This window comes from Mercenaria mercenaria, chromosome 3 (genome assembly GCF_021730395.1).
Source record: "Mercenaria mercenaria strain notata chromosome 3, MADL_Memer_1, whole genome shotgun sequence".
Lineage (NCBI taxonomy): Eukaryota > Metazoa > Mollusca > Bivalvia > Venerida > Veneridae > Mercenaria > Mercenaria mercenaria.
The window spans coordinates 29,871,986-29,897,505 of record NC_069363.1 but is presented as its reverse complement, the minus strand read 5'-3'; the positions used below and the strand labels follow the sequence as shown (position 1 = coordinate 29,897,505).

General features: G+C 34.7%; 1 protein-coding gene across 4 annotated transcripts in view; it reads left to right on the top strand.

Moving 5' to 3' along the window:
- LOC123525187 (GRIP and coiled-coil domain-containing protein 1-like) overlaps positions 1-25,107 on the top strand; it is a 39,127-nt gene extending 14,020 nt beyond the window's left edge. For all 4 annotated transcript variants that reach the window (XM_053538103.1, XM_053538101.1, XM_045304031.2 and 1 more), the window contains 12 exons: positions 2,117-2,275; positions 4,087-4,313; positions 5,035-5,181; positions 6,797-6,886; positions 7,291-7,419; positions 7,975-8,169; positions 9,855-10,037; positions 10,465-10,648; positions 16,930-17,057; positions 17,491-17,661; positions 18,041-18,210; positions 18,493-25,107. In XM_053538103.1, the coding sequence (XP_053394078.1) occupies positions 2,182-2,275; positions 4,087-4,313; positions 5,035-5,181; positions 6,797-6,886; positions 7,291-7,419; positions 7,975-8,169; positions 9,855-10,037; positions 10,465-10,648; positions 16,930-17,057; positions 17,491-17,661; positions 18,041-18,210; positions 18,493-18,961 (2,187 nt within the window). In that variant the 5' untranslated portion in view covers positions 2,117-2,181 and the 3' untranslated portion in view covers positions 18,962-25,107. The remainder of the gene's footprint in view (positions 1-2,116; positions 2,276-4,086; positions 4,314-5,034; positions 5,182-6,796; positions 6,887-7,290; positions 7,420-7,974; positions 8,170-9,854; positions 10,038-10,464; positions 10,649-16,929; positions 17,058-17,490; positions 17,662-18,040; positions 18,211-18,492) is intronic.
- The last annotated feature ends 413 nt before the right edge of the window (positions 25,108-25,520 follow it).

Below are 25,520 nucleotides of genomic sequence, written 5' to 3'. Positions count from 1 at the left end.
CTGCAGCCATTTCTCAGTAACTAACAGGTAGAATTTCATCAAATTTGAAATAGACATGAACCAAGATACTGCGCTGATGCCCGTCAAGTTTTTTTTTTGATAGGTCAATTTCCCTCAGAGTTATTGCCCTTGATTTAATGAAAAATGTCCGTCTGCAGCCATTTCTCAGTAACTAGCAGGTAGAATTTCATCAAACTTGAAATAGACATGAACCAAGATACTGCGACGATGCCCTTCAAGTTTTTTTTCGATTGGTCAATTTTCCATTTAGTTATTGCCCTTTAATTGTTTAAAAATCCACAGATCGGTACATAACAAACCAACCAATTGGAAGAATTTCATTAAACTTCTTCCATTCTTTTCCATGCACATTTATTATAAACATGTGATGTTGTGTACCTACACCTGGTCACCACCTTACATTGGTCACCCCCCTCCCTCTCCCCCCCCCCCCCCCCTTTTTTTTTTTTTTTTTTTTTTTTTTTTTCTACCAATATTTATAATCATCATGTAAACTTTTGTATCCCTCCCCCCCCCCCCCCCCCCCCACACACACCAAAACAAACCATTCATTTTCTTTTAATTTGATTTGACTAATGAAATTATTTGCTTCTTGGTAACATTCTTAACTTTTTGCAGGATATATTTTTTTGCCGTTCCTCAACTCTGACCCTTTCGGCGGGGGATTCCAATTCATCGAATTTGCTTGTTCTTCATGAAATTTGGTCAAAATGATTGCCTTGATAAAATCTACATCAAGTTTGATTATGTGTCATCTTGGGTCAAAAAGTAGGTCACTAGGTCAAATCAAAGAAAACACTTCTGTATGCATTAGAGGCTGTATTTTTCAACTGATCTTCATGAAATTTGGTCAGAATGATTGCCTTGATGAAGTCTAGGTCAAGTTCGAATGTGGTTCATCTGGGTAAAAAGTAGGTCACTAGGTTAAATCAAAGAAAAACCTTGTGTATGCGATAGAGGCTAAATTTTTTTAACTGATCTTCATGCAGTTTTGTCAGAATGATAGCCTTGATGAAATCTAGGTCAAGTTCGAATATGGGTTATCTGTGTTTAAAAACTAGGTCACTAGGTCAAATCAAGGGAAAACCTTGTGTATGCAATAGGGGCTGCATTTTACACTGGATTTTCATAAAATCTGGTCAGAATGGTTGCCTTGATGAAATCTAGGTCAAGTTGGAATATGGGTAGTCTGGGGTCAAAAACTAGGTCACTAGGTCAAAGCAAAGAAAAACCTTGTGTATGCGATAGAGGCTGTATTTTTCATTTCTTCATGAAATTTGGTCAGAATGATTGCCTTGATGAAATCTAGGTCAAGTTTGAATATGGATCATCTGGGATCAAAAACTAGGTCACTAGGTCAAATCAAAGAAAATACTTATTTATACTCAAGATTTTTGCTCCAATTTTAATGATAATTGGTCAGAATATTTTTTTCCATGAAATCACTAGGTGAAACATGTTTACACTGTTATGGTGTGTTATGGTGTGTTTCTCAGTTGAGCGACCAAGGGCCATCTTGGCCCTCTTGTTTAAGCACAGATATTGATCAGATATAGTTTAGCAACTCATTATGTAAAGTATAATACAATACTTTCATTGAAAAATACTTAATTTGTAAACAAACTGATTACCAGATGCCTAGAAAACCCCTAGAGGATAGGCTAGGTGGCCAATTACTGGACTGCTTAAGCGCAGGCTGGGCGTCTGGTTACCAGACCACTGTGGTATACACTGCCTAACTCTTTTGCACCAGACTGTTTCATTTGAACCAGAATGGTACAATTTACTCGTAAAAGACTTGTACATAGGCTTAATGAACCATGTTTGACACCAATAACAAATTGCGGTTAAACACATGTGTTCTTAACACGTACTCATTGTTTTGTTGTGAATAGTTAATTCTGAGTATGTTCTTCATGCTCAGACCAGATATACAAGCTACCTTGATTTTTGTCACACAATGAGAAGAACAGTGGACAGTTTGGAGCTGTCAGGAAAAAAAAGAGTTATTTGCATCAGTTTAAAGTAAATTTTCAACTTTCAATACCTTATTGTGATTTGTTCAAGTCAGTAACTTATTTTCATATATTTACAGTGTAAAGAGAAGTCCAGCCATGACGTAATGAGATACATTCACATTTTAAATTAACCATCAGTTTAATGATGGACATTGAAAGGGCTCCTCGAGCTGAACTTCTCAAGACTATAGAACAACAGAAAGAACTTATCCAACGTCGTGAGCAGAGACTTAGAGGTAAATAATTACACTTCAATTTGTAGTGCTTAGACTTTTAGCTGTAGCTTCTAAAAGAAAAAAACTTCATTTGTTAAAAAAATTTTTTTTTGTTATAGGCAGCACTTTAATTTATAAGTGAGAGGCTAAAAGATGGCATGGCATAGCGTTTGAAACACAGTTTAAAATGAAAAATGAGAATTTCTTTTATTAAAATCAAGTTTTTTACAGATGGAGTTTGTTGTTTGTCTGTGAAAGAGAACTCTATGCAATACTGACTAATGCCCAGTTGTATAATTAATGCTTTTTATGCTACCCCAACTAGAAAAGTCAGCAAATATTACATGAGTGAAGTTGTGCATGTAGGGTTTTGTTTGGGTTTCAGTAAGACCTACTAGGTAAGACCAGTGTTAGGGCTCTTCACTTAAAAAAATGGACTAAAAGTTTTGTGTCCATCATATCTAAAAAAGTATTTGACCAAGAGCAGTGAAACTACATTGGAATTTAATTCTGCATGTGAAGTTGTGCACTTTTGGTTTTGTTTGGTACTACACTAGGTAATACTTGCGGTCGTTGAAAAAGTCGAAAATACTGTAAAAGCGCATATTTTCGCTGAATCAGATTTCGCGAATTTGAAATTTTGAGTGTGTTTGCGATGTTTAATATTCGTGAAAAGGTAAAAATGGTATCATACTTGAATTTGAATTATACTAATGGTTTACGCAAGGATTAATTTTCGCAAGATGTAGGGCCTCGTGAAAATCAAACCCTCGCGAAATTTCTGCTTTTACAGTATGCATTAAGAGACTAAAGCTTTGACCTAGAGTCATGACATTAAGCTCTTTGTTTTCTGCCCTTGTAATATCTTACTCAGGACCTAAACTTTGGAACTCACTACCTTATGATATCAGAAATTCTGAAAACTTAAACATGTTTAAGAGTAACTACTTAAAATGGTGGTTCTCTGGTGGGCAACAAACTGCTATAGTCCCATAAATCTTTAGTATTCATTCAGTTCGCTTCAAACTATTGATCATGTTTGTGACATATCTTTGCTGTGTTATTGTTAACCTTTATATTTGATTTTTCATTGTATATATTCTTAACATTGTCTTGTAACTGTACATATGTAAATATCATGGAGGCTCACAGGGAAGACTGGGCATGCCCAACTGTGTTGCCTCTTGAAATAAAGTCATTATTATTATTATTATTATTATTATTATCATCCTATAGACATAACTTTTCCTGTCATGTTTTCTTTGCATTGAAGATAAACTAAAGTTTTATTAAGTGTTGCATTCCTAACACAATTTTTATCACTATACAGTGGAAGTAAGTCAAAGTGGAGCTACCTGTTCTTATGGTTGCACATTTACTTTAATATACTCCAAAACTCTGCCACTTCTACCCATTCTTATTGAGAGGTTAAACATTGTTGACAAAGTAACTACTGTACTTGCTGTTGCAAGGCAATGTAGTGGTTCTATAATAAGTTTGACTATGAAACCAAGGGTCATGAATTCATTCCCCTGCTCCTTCAAATAAAACTTACTGACATTCAGGTTATAGTCCCATGTATAGGTACTTTACACTTGGCATGCTCAAGAACCAAAGAAGCTTTTAGAGTGCAAACATCTTTTATATCTTGCATTATCCTCCTGCTAAAAGGTTCTTACAATCTTCTGTGGGAGTTGCTAATACGTGTTACCAGTTGCTTGTATAGGTAAGCTTACAAACACACACTCTGAAGCTGCAATACCTGTTCTGTTGTCTATAGACTGGGTCATTTTAACACTGTAGATTGTATGTAATATTTTTTATTATTTCAGATGTTATCACTGCCTATAAGGGAGTATGTAAGGAGAAGGAGGCTCTAGAGTCCAGTATCAAGGTATTGTCACAGGCAAAGTCAAGGGGACAGCTTGATGTCCCTCACAGCAAAGGTCCATCATCAGATACTGCCAGTGATAGGGGTCAAGAATCTGATAGGGAGACTGAAGATGGTAGTGCGGGAGATCAGGAATTTGTAGATCCCCTAAATGCATCAAACTCACAGGTGTGTTTTGATTTTGTACCAGTTATTGTCTTCAGACTGGTGACAGAACAGTATTCCATATCTAAAAGAAACAGAAGTCCTGGCTTAATGCCAGTCATTCCTATAAGTATAACCCTAAATAAATCCTGGATCCTGAATATTGATATGTACATTTAAATATCATAGATAAATGGCAACCCTGTCTTTGTATTGATAAAACCAGTGGTGTAACTATTTTGTAAAGATTGAAAAGAATTTAAAAAAATACCTCACATTGAAACCTGAAATAATTCCAAATGATAGTTTAGAATTAGCTTGAAATGTGGATATCTCCAGTCATATACATATATCTAGAAAATACATAGTATTACAGAGTACAGACCTTCACGCTTTATCGATAGGATGAAAATTAATGCACATTTTCAGCTGTAAAAAAGACCTTTAAATATACATTGTAGAAATATTTCTGTACTTGAAAATGTCATCAAATTTGTGATTTTCCCATAGGTGAAATTCTGTAGAGCTCTTCTGATAATAACATGGAATACAGTGACTGATATATTATGTTAGAAGCAGGCCATCTAAAATTCCTTTCACCTCTATGCATTGCAATGTGTAATTTCCTTAAGCTGATTTTCTGTTGGACTCATATTATTATTTTGATATTGTCACATTGGATATAAAATAGTGCCAAATTGCAATATTAATGATGCAATATATGTATATTTTAATCAATTTTAAGAATGCTGTTGGAAGAGATGATGCCAGTTCCAATGCAGTAGATGAGTTGCAACAGCAAGTTGAAACACTGTCTAATTCTCTACTTACTCTTACACAAGAAAAATCCAAGTCAGAGGCCAACTATATAGCAGAGAAGAAAGTTATTAAGGTAACAATTATAATTTTATAATTAAAAGTTAGAGGTCATGCTTTCTTGCATGCCAGACAGGAGTTTCTGATGTTTTCACTGGTGCTTTAAAAATCCATCTTACACTCCAGGGTATTTCACTGCAGGACTGGTGATAAACTAAAAACAGAACTATTATGTTGTTTTGTCTTTGTAACAGCATGATGTACTTCCTGTTTACAGATGTTTATTTTCTGCACTTTAAGTCGAACTTTAAGTTTTCATCCGATCTTCACCAAACTTGCTGACAATGTTTGTGGGCATAATATCTCGGCCATGTTTGTTAACCACCCAAATCGCCCCAGGCACTCTTGGATTATGGCCCTTGAATTACTTGAAAAACTGCAAATTTAGCCTTGTCCGCTCTCTTAAGTTGAATAGTTTTCATCCGATCTTCACCAAACTTGCTGACAATGTTTGTGGGCATAATATCTCTGCCATGTTTGATAAGCACCCAAATTGCCCAGGCACTCTATGATTTTGGCCCTTGAATTAGGCCAAGTTCGATGATGGGTGTATTTTGTGACAGTCTGGCACTCTTGTTGTCGTATAGTGTGCAAGAAAAAAATAATTAGTTATATCAATATTCAGAGGGCCAAGTACCTAGTAAATGGTTACCCCTCGGAGAGCTGGATATTACCATTTACACCTACAACTAGTGAAAGAATTTTGGAATTTAAGAACATGCTATGAGGGTCATTCCATATATGATGTAACCATTGCTGTAAATTCTTTATAATTTTAGATAAATATATGTTCAAATGAATACAAGTTATTTGTCCTATGATTGTTCCAGTTGCAAGAGCATTTCTTAAATTTTCTTTTGCCTAGCTAGAAAATAATTCTAGCTGCATGATATTAAAATGCTGCTGTTGGTACCCTATATAATGTGTAGACAGCTTGTTAATGATCTTCAGCAAGCTTGTTTCTCAGTTATTACTTCATGGAAGCTGAATGAAACTTCATACATGCCTTACCAACTGAATGTTATAAGTTCCATAAGACTTTTTTTCATTTTGATGAAATGATGTCTTTTTGTAGTTAATAGGCGTATCATTAGTTTCTTTTGCAATTTCTTTCTTTTGATAGCAGAATCATATAAGGAAAAGGTGCAAAGTAAAAACTTCAGGATGACAAAATGAAATCATGCTTTGAAAAAGGATGGAAAAAATAGTAGTCTAGGAAGTTGTTGTGTTGTTCTAACTGGTTTGGTCATTTTGTAGTCTGTTTTTCTTTGCTGGTGAAGGGCTTAAAAGAGGCCCCATGCAAAGCCAAATCATTTGTGTATTTATCGTCCCTGGATCTTATTTTTGTATTTTTTTTGTGGCAGACAAAAATGATATGTTTAATACTAGCTATCATACTACACTTCATATTCAGTCTTAAAAAAACAATATTACCCAGCATTCTCCACTGGATATTCAGTCCTTTCAGTACGATATTAGCAAACAATTATTAGTATTAGTATTTATTCCTAAAAATGATATGAGCCTCATCACTTCACTGTGTATTCAGTCCTTAAAATATGATCTGAATCAGTATAAATAAATGAAATATTACAAATGTTTTGAACAGTTAGTCAATTTTTGTTATCTAGCAAGAAAATGAGGAGCTGCAGAAGAAAGTGAAGGACTGTACGGTGAAAATAGAAAAATTAGAACATGACATTCAGCAACAACAACTCGAGGTAAGTATTGTAAAAAATGGCCTTACATTCTTCATTTTTGTGTCATCAGATGTGCTAGCAAGTAATTTTTATATTTTTTTTTTAACAAGGAGATAAGATGATGATGATGATTTTTATAATATTATACCAGATTGCTATAGTTAATAATTTAAATTTAATATAGTGGAAAATGTTTTGTGCCTTTAAGATGTTTTGTGAAAGGCATTGTGCACATTGTCATAAGCAGAAAGTAGACACAGATATAGCGGTGAAGAAAGAAAAGACTCAACAAAAGCGTAATTGAAAGGTTTTTAAGTATACATATACATACAGTTAATTCCTGAATGCTTTATTGAGTATTGCTAACATAGGTATGAATTATTTGAAGGTAAACAAGTTTTTAAAAATGTTTTTCAAATATTCAGTGGAAGAACCGAGTGCGTACTCAACAGATTGAGAGAGAAAAGGAGCAGACAGATCATGCTGTTATGTTACGAGAACTACAGAAACTGTTAGCTAATGAAAGACAAGCCAAGGAACAACTTGAACATCAGGTAATAAATCTTCTAGAAATTCTGTCAGGTAACTGTCAGACCATGTTGTTATGTTACGAGAACTACAGAAACTGTTAGCTAATGAAAGACAAGCCAAGGAACAACTTGAACATCAGGTAATAAATCTTCTAAAAATTCTGTCAGGTAACTGTCAGACCATGTTGTTATGTTACGAGAACTACAGAAACTGTTAGCTAATGAAAGACAAGCCAAGGAACAACTTGAACATCAGGTAATGACGCTGCTAGAACTAAAGTCTTCAATAAGGTAAGGAATCTTGTTTGTCAGACAGTTCACGCTGTCATGTTACGAGAATGGCAGAAACGTTTGACATAAAGCATGGAGATGCTCCTGAGCTTCCTTCAGCAATAAAGCTGGAAAGTTATATGATCTGCATTGTGTTGATGTGAGGTTTTGATAAAAATCCAGTAAATCAACAAAAAAAAACAAAGTTTTGATGATGCTCATTGTTTTTCAGAAGAGATACTTTCGTTTTAGACTGATAGGTACCATTTGATACATTGTTGTACTATAGATCTGTTTTGTTTACTGCAGTATGATGAGGTACAGTTCAGTTTGAAGGAGCAGGAGAGATTGATCCCAGAGATAACCAGTAAACACGAGCAACAGATTGTCTCTCTGAAAGAAGAGATCAACAGTTTGAATCAACAACTTAAACAAGCACAGCTCAAGTCTCTAGAACCTTCCCCCATGCTGCTTAGCCTTCAAAAAGAAACTGAAGATCTGAAGGTAACATACTGTAAACTTAAGAGATAAGATGAGATAATAGGATCATTATTTACATGAAGTGATTAGAGGTTATAAATTTTATATTAATGCACATTGTTTTGTTTGCTAAAATTGTTACATTTCAAGTCATTTATATCTTACATCAAAGAAGAAGTGAATTGCCTGAATAATTTTAATTTTGCCACAATGTTGTAAAATTAAGGTTCATGTAATTATGTTTACTGTAAACCTTGCAGTGAACAGATGTAATTTTGTGACTTTGTTTGTTTTGGGTTAAATGACAATTTTCAATAGTATATAAGGGCGGGTAGTTAACCTAACCAGTGTTCCTGGATTCTGTACCAGTACAAACCTGTTCTCCGCAAGTAACTACCAACTTCTTAACATAAATAAGAGGCGGAGGATGAATGATTTCAGACACAATGTCTTTTATCAAATCACCACAGAGAAAATATGCCTTGCCCGGGGATTGAACTCAAGATCCCGCGACCTGTAGATCTGCCCTCTCCATTGAGCTAAAATTATGTAACTAGTAAACCTTGCGGTGAACAGATGTAATTATGTAACTAGTAAACCTTTCAGTGAACAGATGTAATTATGTAACTAGTAAACCTTGAAGTGAACAGATGTAATTATGTTAAGAGTAAACCTTGCAGTGAACAGATGTAATTATGTAACTAGTAAACCCTGCTGTGAACAGATGTAATTATGTAAAGAGTAAACCTTGCAGTGAACAGATGTAATTATGTAAATGAGTAAACCTTTCTGTGAACAGATGTAATTATGTTAAAGAGTAAACCTTGCAGTGAACAGATGTAATTATGTTAAAGAGTAAACCTTTCAGTGAACAGATGTAATTATGTAACTAGTAAACATTGCAGTGAACAGATGTAATTATGTTAATAGTAAACCTTGCAGTGAACAGATGTAATTATGTTAATAGTAAACCTTGCAGTGAACAGATGTAATTATGTTAAGAGTAAACCTTTCAGTGAACAGATGTAATTATATAACTAGTAAACCTTGCAGTGAACAGATGTAATTATGTTAAGAGTAAAACTTTCAGTGAACAGATGTAATTATGTAACTAGTAACCCTTGCTGTGAACAGATGTAGATATATAACTAGTAAATCTTACTGTGAACAGATGTAATTATGTTATGAGTAAACCTTGCTGTGAACAGATGTAATTATATAACTAGTAACCCTTGCTGTGAACAGATGTTATTATGTTACAAGTAAACCTTGCAGTGAACAAATGTAATTATGTAAGTAGTAACCCTTGCTGTGAACAGGTGTAACTATGTTAAGAGAAAACCTTGCAATGAACAGATGTTATTATGTTAAGAGTAAACCTTGCTGTGAACATATGTAATTATGTAACTAGTATCCATTGCTGTGAACAGATGCAATTATGTTTAGAGTTAACCTTGCAATGAACAGATATAATTATGTAACTAGTAACCCTTGCTATGAACAGATATAATTATGTTAAGAGTAAACTTTGCAGTGAACAGATGTAATTATGTTTAGAGTAAAACTTTCAGTGAACAGATGTAATTATGTAACTAGTAACCCTTGCTTTGAACAGATGTAATTATGTTAATAGTAAATGTTGCAGTGAACAGAATTCTGCCTTATACATTGGTGTAACATCAGTGGTAACACAGTTTTGACCATTTCAGGCCCAGCACAATTTGATGATGCAGGAAGATGAGGACCGAGCAAAGGATGTAGAATTTAAGGCCCAGGCCTACAGTGTGCAGTGTGAAACCAGGATTGCTGAGCTAGAGTCCAAATTGTCAGAGCTATCAGAGACTGTAGGAAACTATGAAAGACTTCGGTTCCAGGACCAGCAAACTGTACAGGTATTGGTGCTTTAATTGGTATGTGTGGAATGAATAATAATAATATTGGTGCTTTAAAGATAGTATGTTTTAAATGAATCCTGGCATAGTTGTTTTCAATGGAACATTATTAAAGAGACATTCACAGACTTTCAGTGAAATAAAATTGTGGTAAGATTTGAAAAAAATCTATTATCTTTAAATAGCCTTTAGTAAAAAATTTGTTGGTAAATAAACCAAAGTATACCCTTAATGTTCAACTAAGTCACTAGGTGTTTTAAAAGGCTTACGAGGTCTTCACAGCTTTTGATGTTGCTCAAGGTGAAATATACATTTTATGTCAGATATAATTTGACCAATAGGTTTAGGTTCTAAACATAGCTTATTTGTTAGCTTTAAACAGTCATTATGCTGAACTGTCAGTGATATTGTTCTCTGCGTCTTACAGAAATTAAAGGAGAGAATATCTCAGCTTGACCAGGAGAATACAGTACTTGCTGAAGCTTCCACTGCCAAATCTGTCAAAGATGAAGATATCACAGACATTCCTACACTGGTTGAGAAAATAACTGCTCTCAAAACAAAACTGAAAGTGGCAAACTCACAGACTGACCAGCCAGTCAATATAGGAGGTATCAACATTTTCCAGTTACGCTTATGCCCCATCATAACTGGGGAGTTTTTGCCTTGTTCTTACATTAGTATTGACAAGCAGAAAATCTTGTATGTCAACCTCATCATTTGTTATTTGGCAGGCTGGATGTCATCTTTCATAGAAATAAAACAAAAATGTGTAAGTGTATTATTGAAATGACCATAAATATTGGAGCTGTGGCCCTGTTGAATTTTGTTTCAGAATACTGACTTTTATTTATTTTTAGAGGCATACAAGTCTACTGTTTGATTCATCTTTTCCGAAACATTGTATTTCCTTGATTTCTCAATACCATTGAGATTATATATCATTCTTAAGAACTCTGAGGGTGGTAATAGGATTTTTTTTATTGGGTATTTGATACCATTTTACAAAATAGGCTATTTTGAATGATTAAAATTTTTGCTTTTTTTTTGTTGATGGATTGCTATAAAACTTAAAGGTGGATAATCAGATTTTGGCCATGTAACGGATTTGTTCGAAACTTTAGCATCTGATCATTTACACTCATTTATGTTCACTTAACACTTAATACAAATTAGATTTTCACTGGAGGTATTTTTAAAATTTTATTTTCCTATCCTGGTTGCCCAACCAAGATAGCGTTATTTTATCATAAGTATAAATTTGATATACATACTTTGCCTAAAGAAATGTATAAATATTAGACATATTGTAATATATTTGTAAAATATTTGCATTAAAAATTATGTATTTAGATGGATTTCATTAGAAACGCAAGTTTGAAAAATTATTATTACCTCCCTTTGCCTGTCTTGGTTGCGCAACCAAGTTAGATTGGAAATAAATGAATTCAGAAGCTATACACAGCTTTTAAACTTGCATTTTGGTTCAGATTGTTCAATAGTTGATATGTCTATCAAATTCAAATGTAAAACTAGACATTGTATCGAAATAAAAAGAAATACCCAGCTGTTTATATACTTTCATATTAAAGGGGAGTAATTACAAAATTTTATAAAAATAATAAAATATACATTTCAAATAGGAATCTAACTCTATGTAATCGGTCTTTTTGTTCCTTAAATAATTCTCTACCAAAATATACAAAAAGTAAAAAATGTCATTAAATGTTGTTTAAATGTGATTGACCACCTTTAAGGGTATCTAAGGGTATCTTAGTTAACATAAAAGCAATATTTTCTGCTAAAACGTAAAAATTCAAAACAATTTTTTTTGAAATTGTGATTTTGTCTGATTTTTACACTGGGGAAAAATACATCATTTTTGGCCATAAAACTGACACTTAAACATATTTCAAAAATATAGGAAGAGATTATTATACCCCCACCAAACATGTTTGAGGGGGGGTATATAGGAGTCAGTTTTGTCGCGTCCCGTCGCATCCCGTCCCGTCGCGTCCCGAAATCTATTATCTCAGTTATTACCAAATGGATTTGATTCAAACTTAAAATACATGTTCCACCTTATCACCCACATCATGTGACACAAGGTGCATAACTCTTGACACCAAGTTTTCATGAATTATGTCCCCTTTTACTTAGAATTTAGGGTTAATTTTGCTGTATTTTCACTCTATCTCAGTTATTACTAAATGGATTTGATTCAAACTTAAAATAGATGTTCCACCTCATCACCCACATCATGTGACATAAGGTGCATAACTCTGACACCAATTTTTTTTATGAATTATGCCCCTTTTTACTTAGAATTTAAGGTTGATTTTGATGTATTTTCACTATATCTCAGTTACTACTGAATGGATTTGATTCAAACTTAAAATAGATGTTCCACCTCATCACCCACATCATGTGCCCACATCATGTGACACAAAGTGCATAACTCTGACACCAAGTTTTCATGAATTATGTCCCCTTTTACTTAGAATTTAAGGTTAATTTTGTTGTATTTTCACTATATCTCAGTTATTACTAAATGGATTTGATTCAAACTTAAAATAGTTGTTCCACCACACCACCTACATCATGTGACATAAGGTGCTTAACTCTGACATAAATTTTTTATGAATTATGTCCCCTTTTACTTTAAATTTAAGGTTGATTTTGAAGTATTTTCACTATATCTCAGTTATTACAAAATGGATTTGATTCAAACTTAAAGTAGATGTTCCACCTCATCACCCACATCATGTGACACAAGGTGCATAACTCTGACACCAATTTTTCATGAATTATGCCCCTTTTTACTTAGAATATAAGGTTAATTTTTATGTATTTTCACTATATCTCAGTTACTACTGAATGGATTTGATTCAGACTTAAAATAGATGTTCCACCTGATCACCCACATCATGTGACACAAGGTGCATAACTCTGACACTAATTTTTCTTGAATTGTGTCCCCTTTTACCTAGAATTTAAGGTTAATTTTGATGTATTTTCACTATATCTCATTCTGATTGGCTTAGAGCCAAAGGGAAGTAACCTTTTTTAACTTTTGTATGGAGTTTCTTCACCTTAAATTCCAGGAATTAGTCTATTTTTAGAAATCCTATTTTTAGATTTTCAATATTTTAGGTATTTTTCTAACTTTTTTATTATAAGTCCTATATAAAAAGTAAATACATTTTTCTGTGGTAACATGGGTCGGTAAGACACTTTTTTGTATTCACTTTTAGTGTATCTCTTATATTAGAGATTTAATATATTTACTAGTATTACTATACTAGTATTATACTAGTATTACTTACATGTGGAAGCCCAGGATGAAGTACTCCAAAGACTAAGTATTTTTAAGATTTCTTATGGTTGCCATTCTTCTGTGACAAGACCGTATGGTGGGGGTATGAGTCACTCCTGTGACAGTTCTAGTTTGTTTTGTTATGGATACTACCAAATTACGTCAGAATTTTCAAAATACAGATTAGGTTGATCACAGTTGTTGACACACTAAAAAATATTAGTGCTGCTGCTTTGTACATGTTTGAGGAGAAGAAACATTTCCTAATTTCATCTTATTTCAAAATACCAAGAAGCAGTATGTGTTTTGTGACAGTAAGACACTGTGTATGTGCAGTTGTTTAGTGTTCTTGGTAGTACAGATATACGTCAGCATGTTTATAAAAGTACCAAGGGCTTGGATTGAGCTATTGTGACCACTCCCTATCCATCATCCATCTATCATCCTGTGTCCATCCATTCTCACTTTCATACAGAAAGTGTCCTCTTATACCACTCAGCTGATATCAGCCAAACTTCACAGGAATGTTTCTTTGGTGATCTTCTTTGAAATTCATAATTGTTCAAATTGTTCAATCCAGCTTCACAAAGCTTATGATACAAAATGTTCAAATGACCTCAAGATTTCACACAAATGTTCCTTTGGTGATTTTTTAGTAAATTACCCATAAAAAAGAAGTAGCTAGTAGAGCGAAAAACAGAAATCTCTCCAGACAACATCTTCTAAACTGTTGGTCTGATTTTGAAACAATTTCACAGAGACACGAACTGTTGTATTTCAAGAAACCATTGAAAAACTTAAAGTGTTTATTTAGAATACACTAGTTAATCGTAGACACAGTTTTATTGTAGGAAATGAATGATTACAGAAAGGATTATGCCCCCGGGTCCTGAGTGATGCACAGGCAAGTATCATGCCGGGTCCTTTGAGCATCTTTTTAAAAATCTCCCAGGTCCGGACCTGGAGTCTGGGTCAAATGGAACCCCTTAAAAACAGGAAATAATACTGTCTTACTTTGTTTAAACTCAGCAGACCCGAAGATAGATTTACACAATCATTTTGTATTTTTAGCTCAACTGGTGTGATGTTTCCGGTCAATAACTTTTGTTTCGGTAAAGATATTTGAATAAAACTTGGTATGTATGTAGCTTATATCAAGACAAAGGCTGGGATTGATTTTGGGGTTTCTGGGATCAAGGTCAAGGTCACTGTTACTTAAAATAGAAAAAGGGTTTCCGGTCAATAACTTAACTTAGGAATGAGCTATCATGATGAAACTTGGTGTATAGAAAACTTATATAAAGTTGTAGCTTTGGATTGATTTTGGGGTTTCTGGGATCAAGGTCAAGGTCATTGTTACTAGAAATAGGGTTAGGGTTTAGGGTTAGGGTTAGGGTTGTGCTTTAAAGTGGTGCACTGTGATTCAGTATACTTTTTATACGCCCGTTTGAAAAATGGGACGTATTATGGGAACGCCCCTGGCGGGCGGATGGGCAGGCGAGCGGCGTCCACAGACCTTGTCCGGAGCATATCTTCTACATGCATGGAGGGATTTTGATGAAACTTGGCACAGTTGTTCACCACCATGAGACGGAGTGTCATTCGCAAGAACCAGGTCCCTAGGTCTAAGGTCAAGGTCACACTTAGAGGTCAAAGGTCAAATTCAAGTATGACTTTGTCCGGAGCATATCTTCTTCATGCATGGAGGGATTTTGATGAAAGTTGGCACAATTGTTTATCATCATGAGACAGAGTGTCATGCGCAAGAACCAGGTCCCTAGGTCTAAGGTCAAGGTCACACTTAGAGGTCAAAGGATACAAGAATGAAAACTTTGTCCGGAGCATATCTTCTTCATGCATAGAGGGATTTTGATGTAACTTGGCACAATTATACACCATCATGAGACGAAGTGTCTTGCGCAGTTCCCTTCTTTAGAATTACTTCCCTTTGTTGTTACTATAAATAGCTTATATTGTAACTTTTTCATTTCTAGACGTAGGGAAAAATCGAGACCACTTTTCTGTAGTACAACATGCATGTTACATCCAATTTTGAGGTGTATTTTGACCAATCTCTACCTGGTAAGGATTTCTGTGTGGACTTACAATTTTTTTTTTGTATTTTTTTTTTTTTTTTTTTTTTTTTTTTGAAAGATTAACTTCCCTTAGTTGTTACTATAAATAACTTATATTGTTACTTTTTTATAATTGACCGTAGGGAAAAACCAAGACCACTTTTCTGTGGTACAACATAGTTGTTACTTTCTAATTTTAGGTGTATTTTAAGGTATCTCTACCTGGTAAGGAGTTTTTTTGTGGACTTAGAAAAACAAAAGAATTGCAATGATTACTAAACAACCACAAAATTAAAATTACATCTGCAAATACAGGTGCTAGAGTAAAGAAATTTGCTGTGACGGGCGTATATTGTGACATTCTGGCACTCTTGTTTATTCTTATGAAAGTGTTGAAAACCTGGTTTTGTGGCATTGCCGCGTTTCTTGTTCAACTGATCTTCATGAAATTTGGTAAGAATGATAACCTTGATGAATTCTAGGCCAAGTTCGAAAATGGGTCATCTGGGGTCAAAAAGTAGGTCACTAGGTCAGATCAAAGAAAAACCTTGTGTATGCGATAGAGGCTGTATTTTCCAGTTGATATTCATAAATTTTGGTCAGAATGATTACATGTACCTTGATAAAATCTAGGCCAAGTTCAAAAATGGGTCATCTGGGCTCAAAAACTAGGCCACTAGGTCAAATCAAAGAAAAACCTTGTGTCTGCGATAGAGGCTGTATTTTTCAATTGATCTTCTTGAAATATAGTCAGAATGATTGGCTTGATAAAATCTAGGTCGAGTTCGAATATTGGTAATTTGGGATTAAAAACTAGGTCACTAGGTCAAATCAAAGAAAAACGTTGTGTCTGCGATAGAGGCTGTATTTTTCAATTGATCTTCATGAAATTAAGTCAGACTGATTGCCTTGGTGAAATCTAGTTCAGTTTTGAATACAGATTATCTTGGGTCAAAAAGTAGGTCACTAGGTCAAATCAAAGGAAAACCTTGTGTCTGCGATAGAGGCTGTACTTTTCACTTGATCTTCATGAAATTAAGTCAGAATGATTGCCTTGATACAATCTAGGTCGAGTTTGAATATGGGTCATCTGGGATGCAAAAGTAGGTCATTAGGTCAAATCAAAGAAAAACTTTGTGTATGCGATAGAGGCTATATTTTTCAGTTGATCTTCATGATGTTTGGTCAGAGTAATTGCCTTGATGAAATCAAGGTCAAGTTTGAATATGGGCCATCTAGGTCAAAAACTAGGTCACTTTAAAGTCATATCAAAGAGAATACTTGTTTAAACTCGAGATCACATTTTTGGTCCAATCCTAATGAAAATTGGCCAGAATATTTGTTTCCATGAAGTCACTAGGTCAAACATGTTTACACTGTAATGTTGTGTTTCTCAGGTGAGCGACCTAGGGCCATCTTGGCCCTGTTGTTTTGTTAAAATGTTATCATTATTTTGCTTCTTTTGGTCTATGATTTGAACTATGCTCTATTGTTATTGCAGAGTTATTGTTAGATGATTCAGACAGTGAACATCCACTGTGTAAGAAATACAGGGAAGAACTGGAGCAGGTCAAAGATGAGTTTGAGAGATACAGACTTAGAGCACAGTCTGTACTGAAAAACAAAAAGGTTCGTCTGATATCATGAAGTTATTTAGAAAAATCATTGTTTCCATTAAAATGGCTATTTTCTAGGGGTATTTAAACAGGAGCTTAAACTTAAAAGATGAAATATATGGAAATTGAATTTGTTCTTATTTAATTTCATTAATTGATGCAATCATGACATTGATGAAAATATGCCCCCATGTAAGTAGTAATGATTTAACAATTTCAAAGCCTATGAGAGCATTTATAGATAATTACAGATGGCCTATTATTTATTTAAAGAGCCAGTTAAGGGTTTTTATCTTTGTTTATTTAACTGAAGTTTGGTAGCAGATAGGCTGATTTATTAGGCAATGTTTGAATAAAAAGAAACCCGCAAAGGATTGTTTTATCAGGAGTTTTGTCTACCAGACATACAGTTTAGTTTTGACTAGTACTTGTAAAATGTCTTGTAGGAGAACACCTCATCAAAAGATGAAGATATTTTGAAAGAGCATGTGAACGAGCTGCGTGAGAAGTTACGTACCATGCATATACAACAGGAGGAGGAAATTGATCACTACAAACAGAGGGAGGAAAACCTCCGTAAAACAATGCTCATGTTACAGGAGAAACATAAACAAGAGGTCATTTCTACATGATATAGTATTACTTACAATTTATATATATTTTTTTAAGCTGTAAATTGCCTTTTGGCATCCCTAAAAGCTGGTCTGTCTTCTTTATCTTTCTTTTTCTCAAGTCATCATGTATGATGATTATAATGATAATCATATTTTGTTTTTGATAATAATAGTAAATACTTCCTGAATAAAGGCAAAAAGGTAGACAACAATTAATAGTAACAAATGAACATGAACTTTTCTATCAACATCACATACATATATTGAAGTGTAAGGGGCCATAATTTGACAGGATACTGTAGTATGCATAAAAACACACACACATTTCACCATTGCAGTCTTGTTTTATTCTGAGGTTGATATGTTGAATGTTTACAAACAGGTGACACATCTACAAGCTGAGCATCACTCACAGCTTCAGGAGTTTGAGGAGGAAATAAAGAAACAACGAGATCGTACTGTATCCATGCTGGCTGAGAAGGAACGGGAGTTAGAGGTGCTCAGGTCATCATCCTCACAGCGGATACAGTCAGACTATCTCATGAGATACAGGTTAATAGCTTTTTTAAAGTTTTTATGAAAGAAATACTGTGAAATCATTAATACTCATGGGAGACAAATTTTTTATGGATTTTGTTTTTGAGTCAATCCACAAAATTTAATCCTAAGGAAGAAGTAAAATCCCCATTTATCTAGACAGCAGGCCTGTATGTTGCGAATAGATAATTATAGACCATTGAATTACTTTCTCTAGTTTAGGAACTTATTGAGAAGTTACACTTAATATAAATCCATTTGTCTGTTAACACATACACTGGTAATTTACTATTCAAGGGCTAATCATGATATGGGCGGAGCTTCATCAGAAAGACAGAGTACAGAGGATGAGGCTGTTACAAGACTGTTAGCCACGCCTCCTTCTGGCCAAGGGGAGATGACTCTGTTATACTTTGCTCAAGAGCAAGCACGTAAAGACGTTGACATTAATGCTCTTAGAAAACAGAAACGGGAACTTGAACTTGCTTTGAGAGATTTACAAGTGTCGTCTGCAACTAAACAAGAACAGTTATATGAACAGATTGACAGGTTGAAAGAAGAAATTAGGAAATTAGACAGGAGTATAAGTAGAGAAGGTGCTAACTTGGAGTACTTGAAGAATGTCACATACAAGTTCTTGATATGTCACGATCCAGTAGGAAAACAACAAATGTTGAACGCAATTACTACAATATTACAGTTCAGTCCACAGGAAAAAACTACTGTACAAGCACAGAATAGAGGCTGGTGGGGTAGTTCAGCATAGAGGCTGGTGGGGTAGTTCAGAATAGAGGCTGGTGGGGACTTCAAAAAAGAGGCTGGTGGGGAAGTTCAGCATAAATATATGTGTCTTTGCGGCCCCAGATTCATTAGTTACCAGAATGTCTCTAAACAGTATTCTGAAGGTCTTTGTTTCAAATAAATGACTCTGAAAAGTTTGCAAATTTCTCTTTTAGATGGTTTAACATTTCTGTTCTAAACATATTTGCTGAAATTTAATGGGAATGTTACATATAAAAATTATTGAGCCAGTTTTTAGCTTCAGAATTAGTGAAAGTCTGACTTATTTAGAATGTTTAATGTTTCATGTTCTGAATTTTTGGTGCTGAATGCAGAATTGGCTTCCAAAATTAGATTTATTTATCTATATATTTATGTTGTAGACCAGTGGAAGTTTGCTGGGTGCAATACCTGGGGTAATTACTTGTGTGCTTAATTGAAACAAATTTTGTACTTTCTGTATCATCTCTTTATAGATGGTTTGGAAAAAGGTTTTCCTATTTATATGTTCAACTATAGTTTTGTAGTAAATTCATAGCATAAGTTATATAATAAGGTTGTTAATCATGTTCATAGTAAGCACATTAGAAAGGGACCAAATTCATACTCTATGTATACTGTCAAACCTGTGTGAAAGACCACCTCCAAGTGAAGGTTACAACTATAAAACCTGCAATAAAGGCCACTATATTATGTTCCCATTCAACCATAAAATTGTGTGAATTTAGCTGTGTAGAGGGCAGAGGGGACAACTATTTAGTATGATGGCCTTTTACTTTCCCCCAGAGTGGTATTTAGACAGGTTTGACTGTATAATAAAGTTAGTATTGCTTTTAGTGATTATGATTACCATATGGAGGAGATATGGTAATTTGGAGAAGTTTAGAATTAAAGATGTGATAATTTATATATCTACTATACAAATGAAATTTTTGTGGTATGAAATCAGATGGAAGTCCTATATTATTGCATAATTTTTATAATTTATGCATGGACAGAGTTTATTACGGACAGAGTTTATGACAAGGGTTGACTGTTATAACAAACTTTGGTACCACGATATTATGTTTTGGTCTGTACTACGGTATGTACTCGTACTGCAGTATTTTCTCATGTGAGTGTACTAAAATATATCTAACTTTTGTTAAGAAAATTGTCCTCATTTTTAGCTCACCTGTCACAAAGTGACAAGGTGAGCTTTTGTGATCGTGCCGTGTCCGTCGTCTGTCGTCCGTCCGTACGTCCGTGCGTACGTAAACTTTTGCTTGTGACCACTCTAGAGGTCACATTTTTCTTCGAATCTTTATGAAAGTTGGTCAGAATGTTCATCTTGATGATATTTAGGTCAAGTTCGAAACTGGGTCACGTGCCATCAAAAACTAGGTCAGTAGGTCTAAAAATAGAAAAACCTTGTGACCTCTCTAGAGGCCATATATTTCATAAGGTCTTCATGAAAATTGGTCAGAATGTTCACCTTGATGATATCTAGGTCAAGTTTGAAACTGGGTCACGTGCCATCAAAAACTAGGTCAGTAGGTCTAAAAATAGAAAAAACTTGTGACCTCTCTAGAGGCCATATATTTCACAAGATCTTCATGAAAATTGGTCAGAACTTTCATCTTGATGATATCTAGGTCAAGTTCGAAACTGGGTCACGTGCCTTCAAAAACTAGGTCAGTAGGTCTAAAAATAGAAAAACCTTGTGACCTCTCTAGAGGCCATATATTTCATAAGATCTTCATGAAAATTGGTCAGAACGTTCATATTGATGATATCTAGGTCAAGTTCGAAACTGGGTCACGTACCTTCAAAAACTAGGTCAGTAGGTTAAATAATAGAAAAACCTTGTGACCTCTCTAAAGGCCATATTTTTCATGGAATCTGTATGAAGGTTGGTCTGAATGTTCATCTTGATGATATCAAGGTCAAGTTTGAAACTGGGTCACATGCGGTCAAAAACTAGGTCAGAAGGTCTAAAAATAGAAAAACCTTGTGACCTCTCTAGAGGCCATATATTTCATGAGATCTTCATGAAAATTGGTCAGAACTTTCATCTTGATGATATCTAGGTCAAGTTCGAAACCGGGTCAGGTGGCGACAAAAACTAGGTCAGTAGGTCAAATAATAGAAAAACCTTTTGACCTCTCTAGAGGCCATATTTTTCATGGGATCTGTATGAAAGTTAGTCTGAATGTTCACCTTGATGATATCTAGGTCAAGTTCGAAAGTGGGTCACGTGCCATCAAAAACTAGGTCAGTAGGTCAAATAATAGAAAAACCTTGTGACCTCTCTAAAGGCCATATTTTTCATGGGATCTGTATGAAAGTTAGTCTGAATGTTCACCTTGATGATATCTAGGTCAAGTTCGAAACTGGGTCACGTGCCATCAAAAACTAGGTCAGTAGGTCAAATAATAGAAAAACCTTGTGACCTCTCTAAAGGCCATATTTTTCATGGGATCTGTATGAAAATTGGTCTGAATGTTCATCTTGATGATATCTAGGTCAAGTTCGAAACTGGGTCACGTGCCATCAAAAACTAGGTCAGTAGGTCTAAAAATAGAAAAACCTTGTGACCTCTCTAGAGGCCATATATTTCACAAGATCTTCATGAAAATTGGTCAGAACTTTCATCTTGATGATATCTAGGTCAAATTTGAAACTGGGTCACGTGCCATCAAAAACTAGGTCAGTAGGTCAAATAATAGAAAAACCTTGTGACCTCTCTAAAGGCCATATTTTTCATTGGATCTGTATGAAAGTTGGTCTGAATGTTCATCTTGATGATATCTAGGTCAAGTTTGAAACTGGGTCATGTGCGGTCAAAAACTAGGTCAGTAGGTCTAAAAATAGAAAAACCTTGTGACCTCTCTAGAGGCCATATATTTCATGAGATCTTCATGAAAATTGGTCAGAATGTTCACCTTGATAATATGTAGGTCAAGTTTGAAAGTGGGTCTTGTGCCGTCAAAAACTAGGTCAGTAGGTCTAAAAATAGAAAAACCTTGTGACCTCTCTAGAGGCCATATTTTTCATGGGATCTGTATGAAAGTTAGTCTGAATGTTAATCTTGATGATTTCTAGGTCAAGTTCGAAAGTGGGTCACATGCCATCAAAAACTAGGTCAGTAGGTCAAATAATAGAAAAACCTTGTGACCTCTCCAAAGGCCATATTTTTCATGGGATCTGTATGAAAATTGGTCTGAATGTTCATCTTGATGATATCTAGGTCAAGTTCGAAACAGGGTCATGTGCGGTCAAAAAATAGAAAAACCTTGTGACCTCTCTAGAGGCCATACTTGTGAATGGATCTCCATAAAAATTGGTCAGAATGTTCACCTTGATGATATCTAGGTCAAGTTTGAAACTGGGTCACGTGCCTTAAAAAACTAGGTCAGTAGGTCAAATAATAAAAAAACCTTGTGACCTCTCTAGAGGCCATACTTTTCATGGGATCTGTATGAAAGTTGGTCTGAATGTTCATCTTGATGATATCTAGGTCAAGTTTGAAACTGGGTCAAAAACTAGGTCAGTAGGTCTAAAATTATTAAAATCTAGGTCACTAGGTCAAATAATAAAAAACTAGGTCACTAAGTCAAAGAATAGAAAAAACGACGTCATACTCAAAACTGGGTCATGTGGGAAGAGGTGAGCAATTCAGGACCATCATGGTCCTCTTGTTTAAGTTTTGTCAGCTCGATGTTGGCAGCAAACAATAGATTTCATCCTGTGTCAGTTATGAATGACCGAAATGACATGTGAACTCCTTAAATTATTATATTGAAAAACTGAGATTGTTTATGAAAGTATTATCAAAATTTAAGTTTGAAATTACATATTTTCTTATCTTTGCCTCATACTGATATACTAGTAACAATAATATCGGAAAATATACTTGTGTAAAGGATCAGGTAACAGTTTGTCCTGAAATGAACCAACAATGGTAATTACTAGCACTCTAATACTACAAATCCACAGGCTGCAGAAAATAAATGAGCCATGCCATGAGAAAACCAACATAGTGGCTTTGCGACCAGCTCTCGCTTTCAAAGTCTATAACAGTTAGAGAAACAGTTAGCGAACAGCATGGATCCTGACCAGACTGCGCGGATGCGCAGGCTGGTCTGGATCCATGCTGGTCGCAAAGCCACTATGTTGGTTTTCCCATGACATGGCTCATATGCATTGTATCAGCTTATGTTTGCTTTTTCTACATTTATATCTTGGAAAACAAAGTATAGTGAGGGATGATGGTTGGTCATGCTTTAAGTCTGTTGTTTCATTACCAAAAAAAGCTTCTGGAGTGATCTGCTTACACAGTTTATAAGGGGTTCCAGTGAAACTTAATATAGATGATAACCATGAAGTGTTGTTGTGTGAGACTAATTATTTCTTGGGTGGATAGTCGGAGGTTGGGGTACCATAGGGGGAGGAGCAGGGGCCATGGGCACCCATGCACCTTGTGATTGCGTAAAGTTTGTGGAGCAAACTTCTTCCACAGTTATAAAGAGATGCCAATGAAACTACATAGAGGCAATTACCATAAAGTGTAGCTAGGCTTTATGTATTTTTATTGGTTGGGCGAAGGTGGGGGTCACTGAGGCACCTATGAAACTTGTTTATTGTCTCTTTTTGAAAACATTTTTGTCAATGTTTTGTCAGAGGTTTCACACTTCTGTGGCTTGCAGTTTAGTTAAAGTATTCTCGGCTTTTATTTTGTTCTTAGCCAGTGTAATTTTTAGGGTGTCAACACCTGAACTTGACAAAAATGTCTTCTTTTATCTGACAAAGCCGTATTTTGGGGGTATTAATCATATTCATTGATAGCTCTAGTTATTCCTGTACTGTTTGTTTCTCCATTTGTGGTAAATTTGGTCCTTTATATGTTGGTATACTTCAAAATACTGTGTATTTAAATTGTTTATGATTGAACATGTTGAATATAGAATCATGGTTTTGTATTCAGATCTGCATTTTATAACCCAAGCAAGTATAATGTTGTAGAAGGTGAGCAGTATTGGTAATTTTATTGTTTTGTATTTAATCCACTTGGATTCTTGTTTTATTTCAAGATTCTGGTATAAGTTATACAGTATGAATACTGAAACTGTTTGTTGTTTTTGTATAGTGCAATATTTTTGCTACATATAGTGACTTTTGATGCTGTTCAGTGCAAAAAAGGAGATGAGACATGTTGTTTTCTTTATAGTGTTTAGTACAATTATCAAACCTGTTTTACCACCATAGGGAACAATATTTTTATAAGAAAATGGCAATCATATTTTATCATCTTTCGAACATTATGTTAAGTCAAGCTGATTAGGAACAATTATTTTCTTATAGGTAATGCTGCATAATTATACCCCACAACAAACAAAGTTTGAGGGGTATATAGCAGTGGGTTTGTTGGTCGGTCGGTCGGTTGGTCTGTTGGTTTTCATGGTTTCTGGACAATGACCCATGAAAGGCTTAACAGATTTAAATAATTTTTGGTACACAGGTGAAATATAATAAAATACAGGTCATGTTTGACTTTTTCAAGAAACCACCATTTTTTTGACAAAGTTATGGCCCCTTTCAACTTAAAATTTGCCAAACTCATGGTGTTTAGACAGCAACTCGTGATAGGCCTGACAGATTTAATTAATTTTTGGTACACAGGTGTACCATCATAAAATACAGGTCAAGTTCGACTTTGGCTACAAACCACCAGTTTTCTGACCTAGTTTTGGCCGCTTTCCAACTTACAATTTGCCATACTTCTGGGAAAAGGCCATATTGTGGGGGTATAATTTGTCACTCCTGTGATAGTTCTAGTTTAAATTAAATTTCAGGGGTAATTTATAGTAATTAATACTTGTTTGAATTCTTTACAAAAACAAGTCTTCAAGTTTTTGAAACAGCTGTAAAAGAATACTTGCAGGAATTGATTTAACATACCAGTTTTGCATTAGAGACAAGATATGCATGCTACAGAATACATAGATCTATGTAAACAATATAAATTCCCTATAGAGAAATGCTACTGTGAACTACATACATTCAGTTGATTGAAATCTCATGATCTTTTGGAAATGTTATATTTAATGAATATGTTCTATTGAGATAAAAATAAATTATTTAAATAATGTTTTCTTGATTTAATTGCGACAGTATTGTAAATTTGTAAAATTATACTTTTAATGTCCCTATTCTACATAATGTTTATAGCCTGGATGTTCACATGTCTGTCTGTGCATCTGTCTGTCTACATTAAAAAAAAATTGTGCTATCCTTGCATTCATTCCAAAGTTCAAATAACCATTGCCACATAAATAAAATTTACAATTAGTATTCATTTAAGGGAAAATTTTATAGTATGTGCATGTTTCCATCACAATATACTATCACTTTTTATACGCCTGTCTCTGAAAGAGTGGGGCGTATTATGTGAACACGTGTGGCAGGCGGGCGGGCGTTTGGCATCCAAAAGCATGTCCACTCTCTTAAGTCAAACAGTTTTCATTCGATCTTCACCAAACTTGCTGACAATGTTTATGGGCATA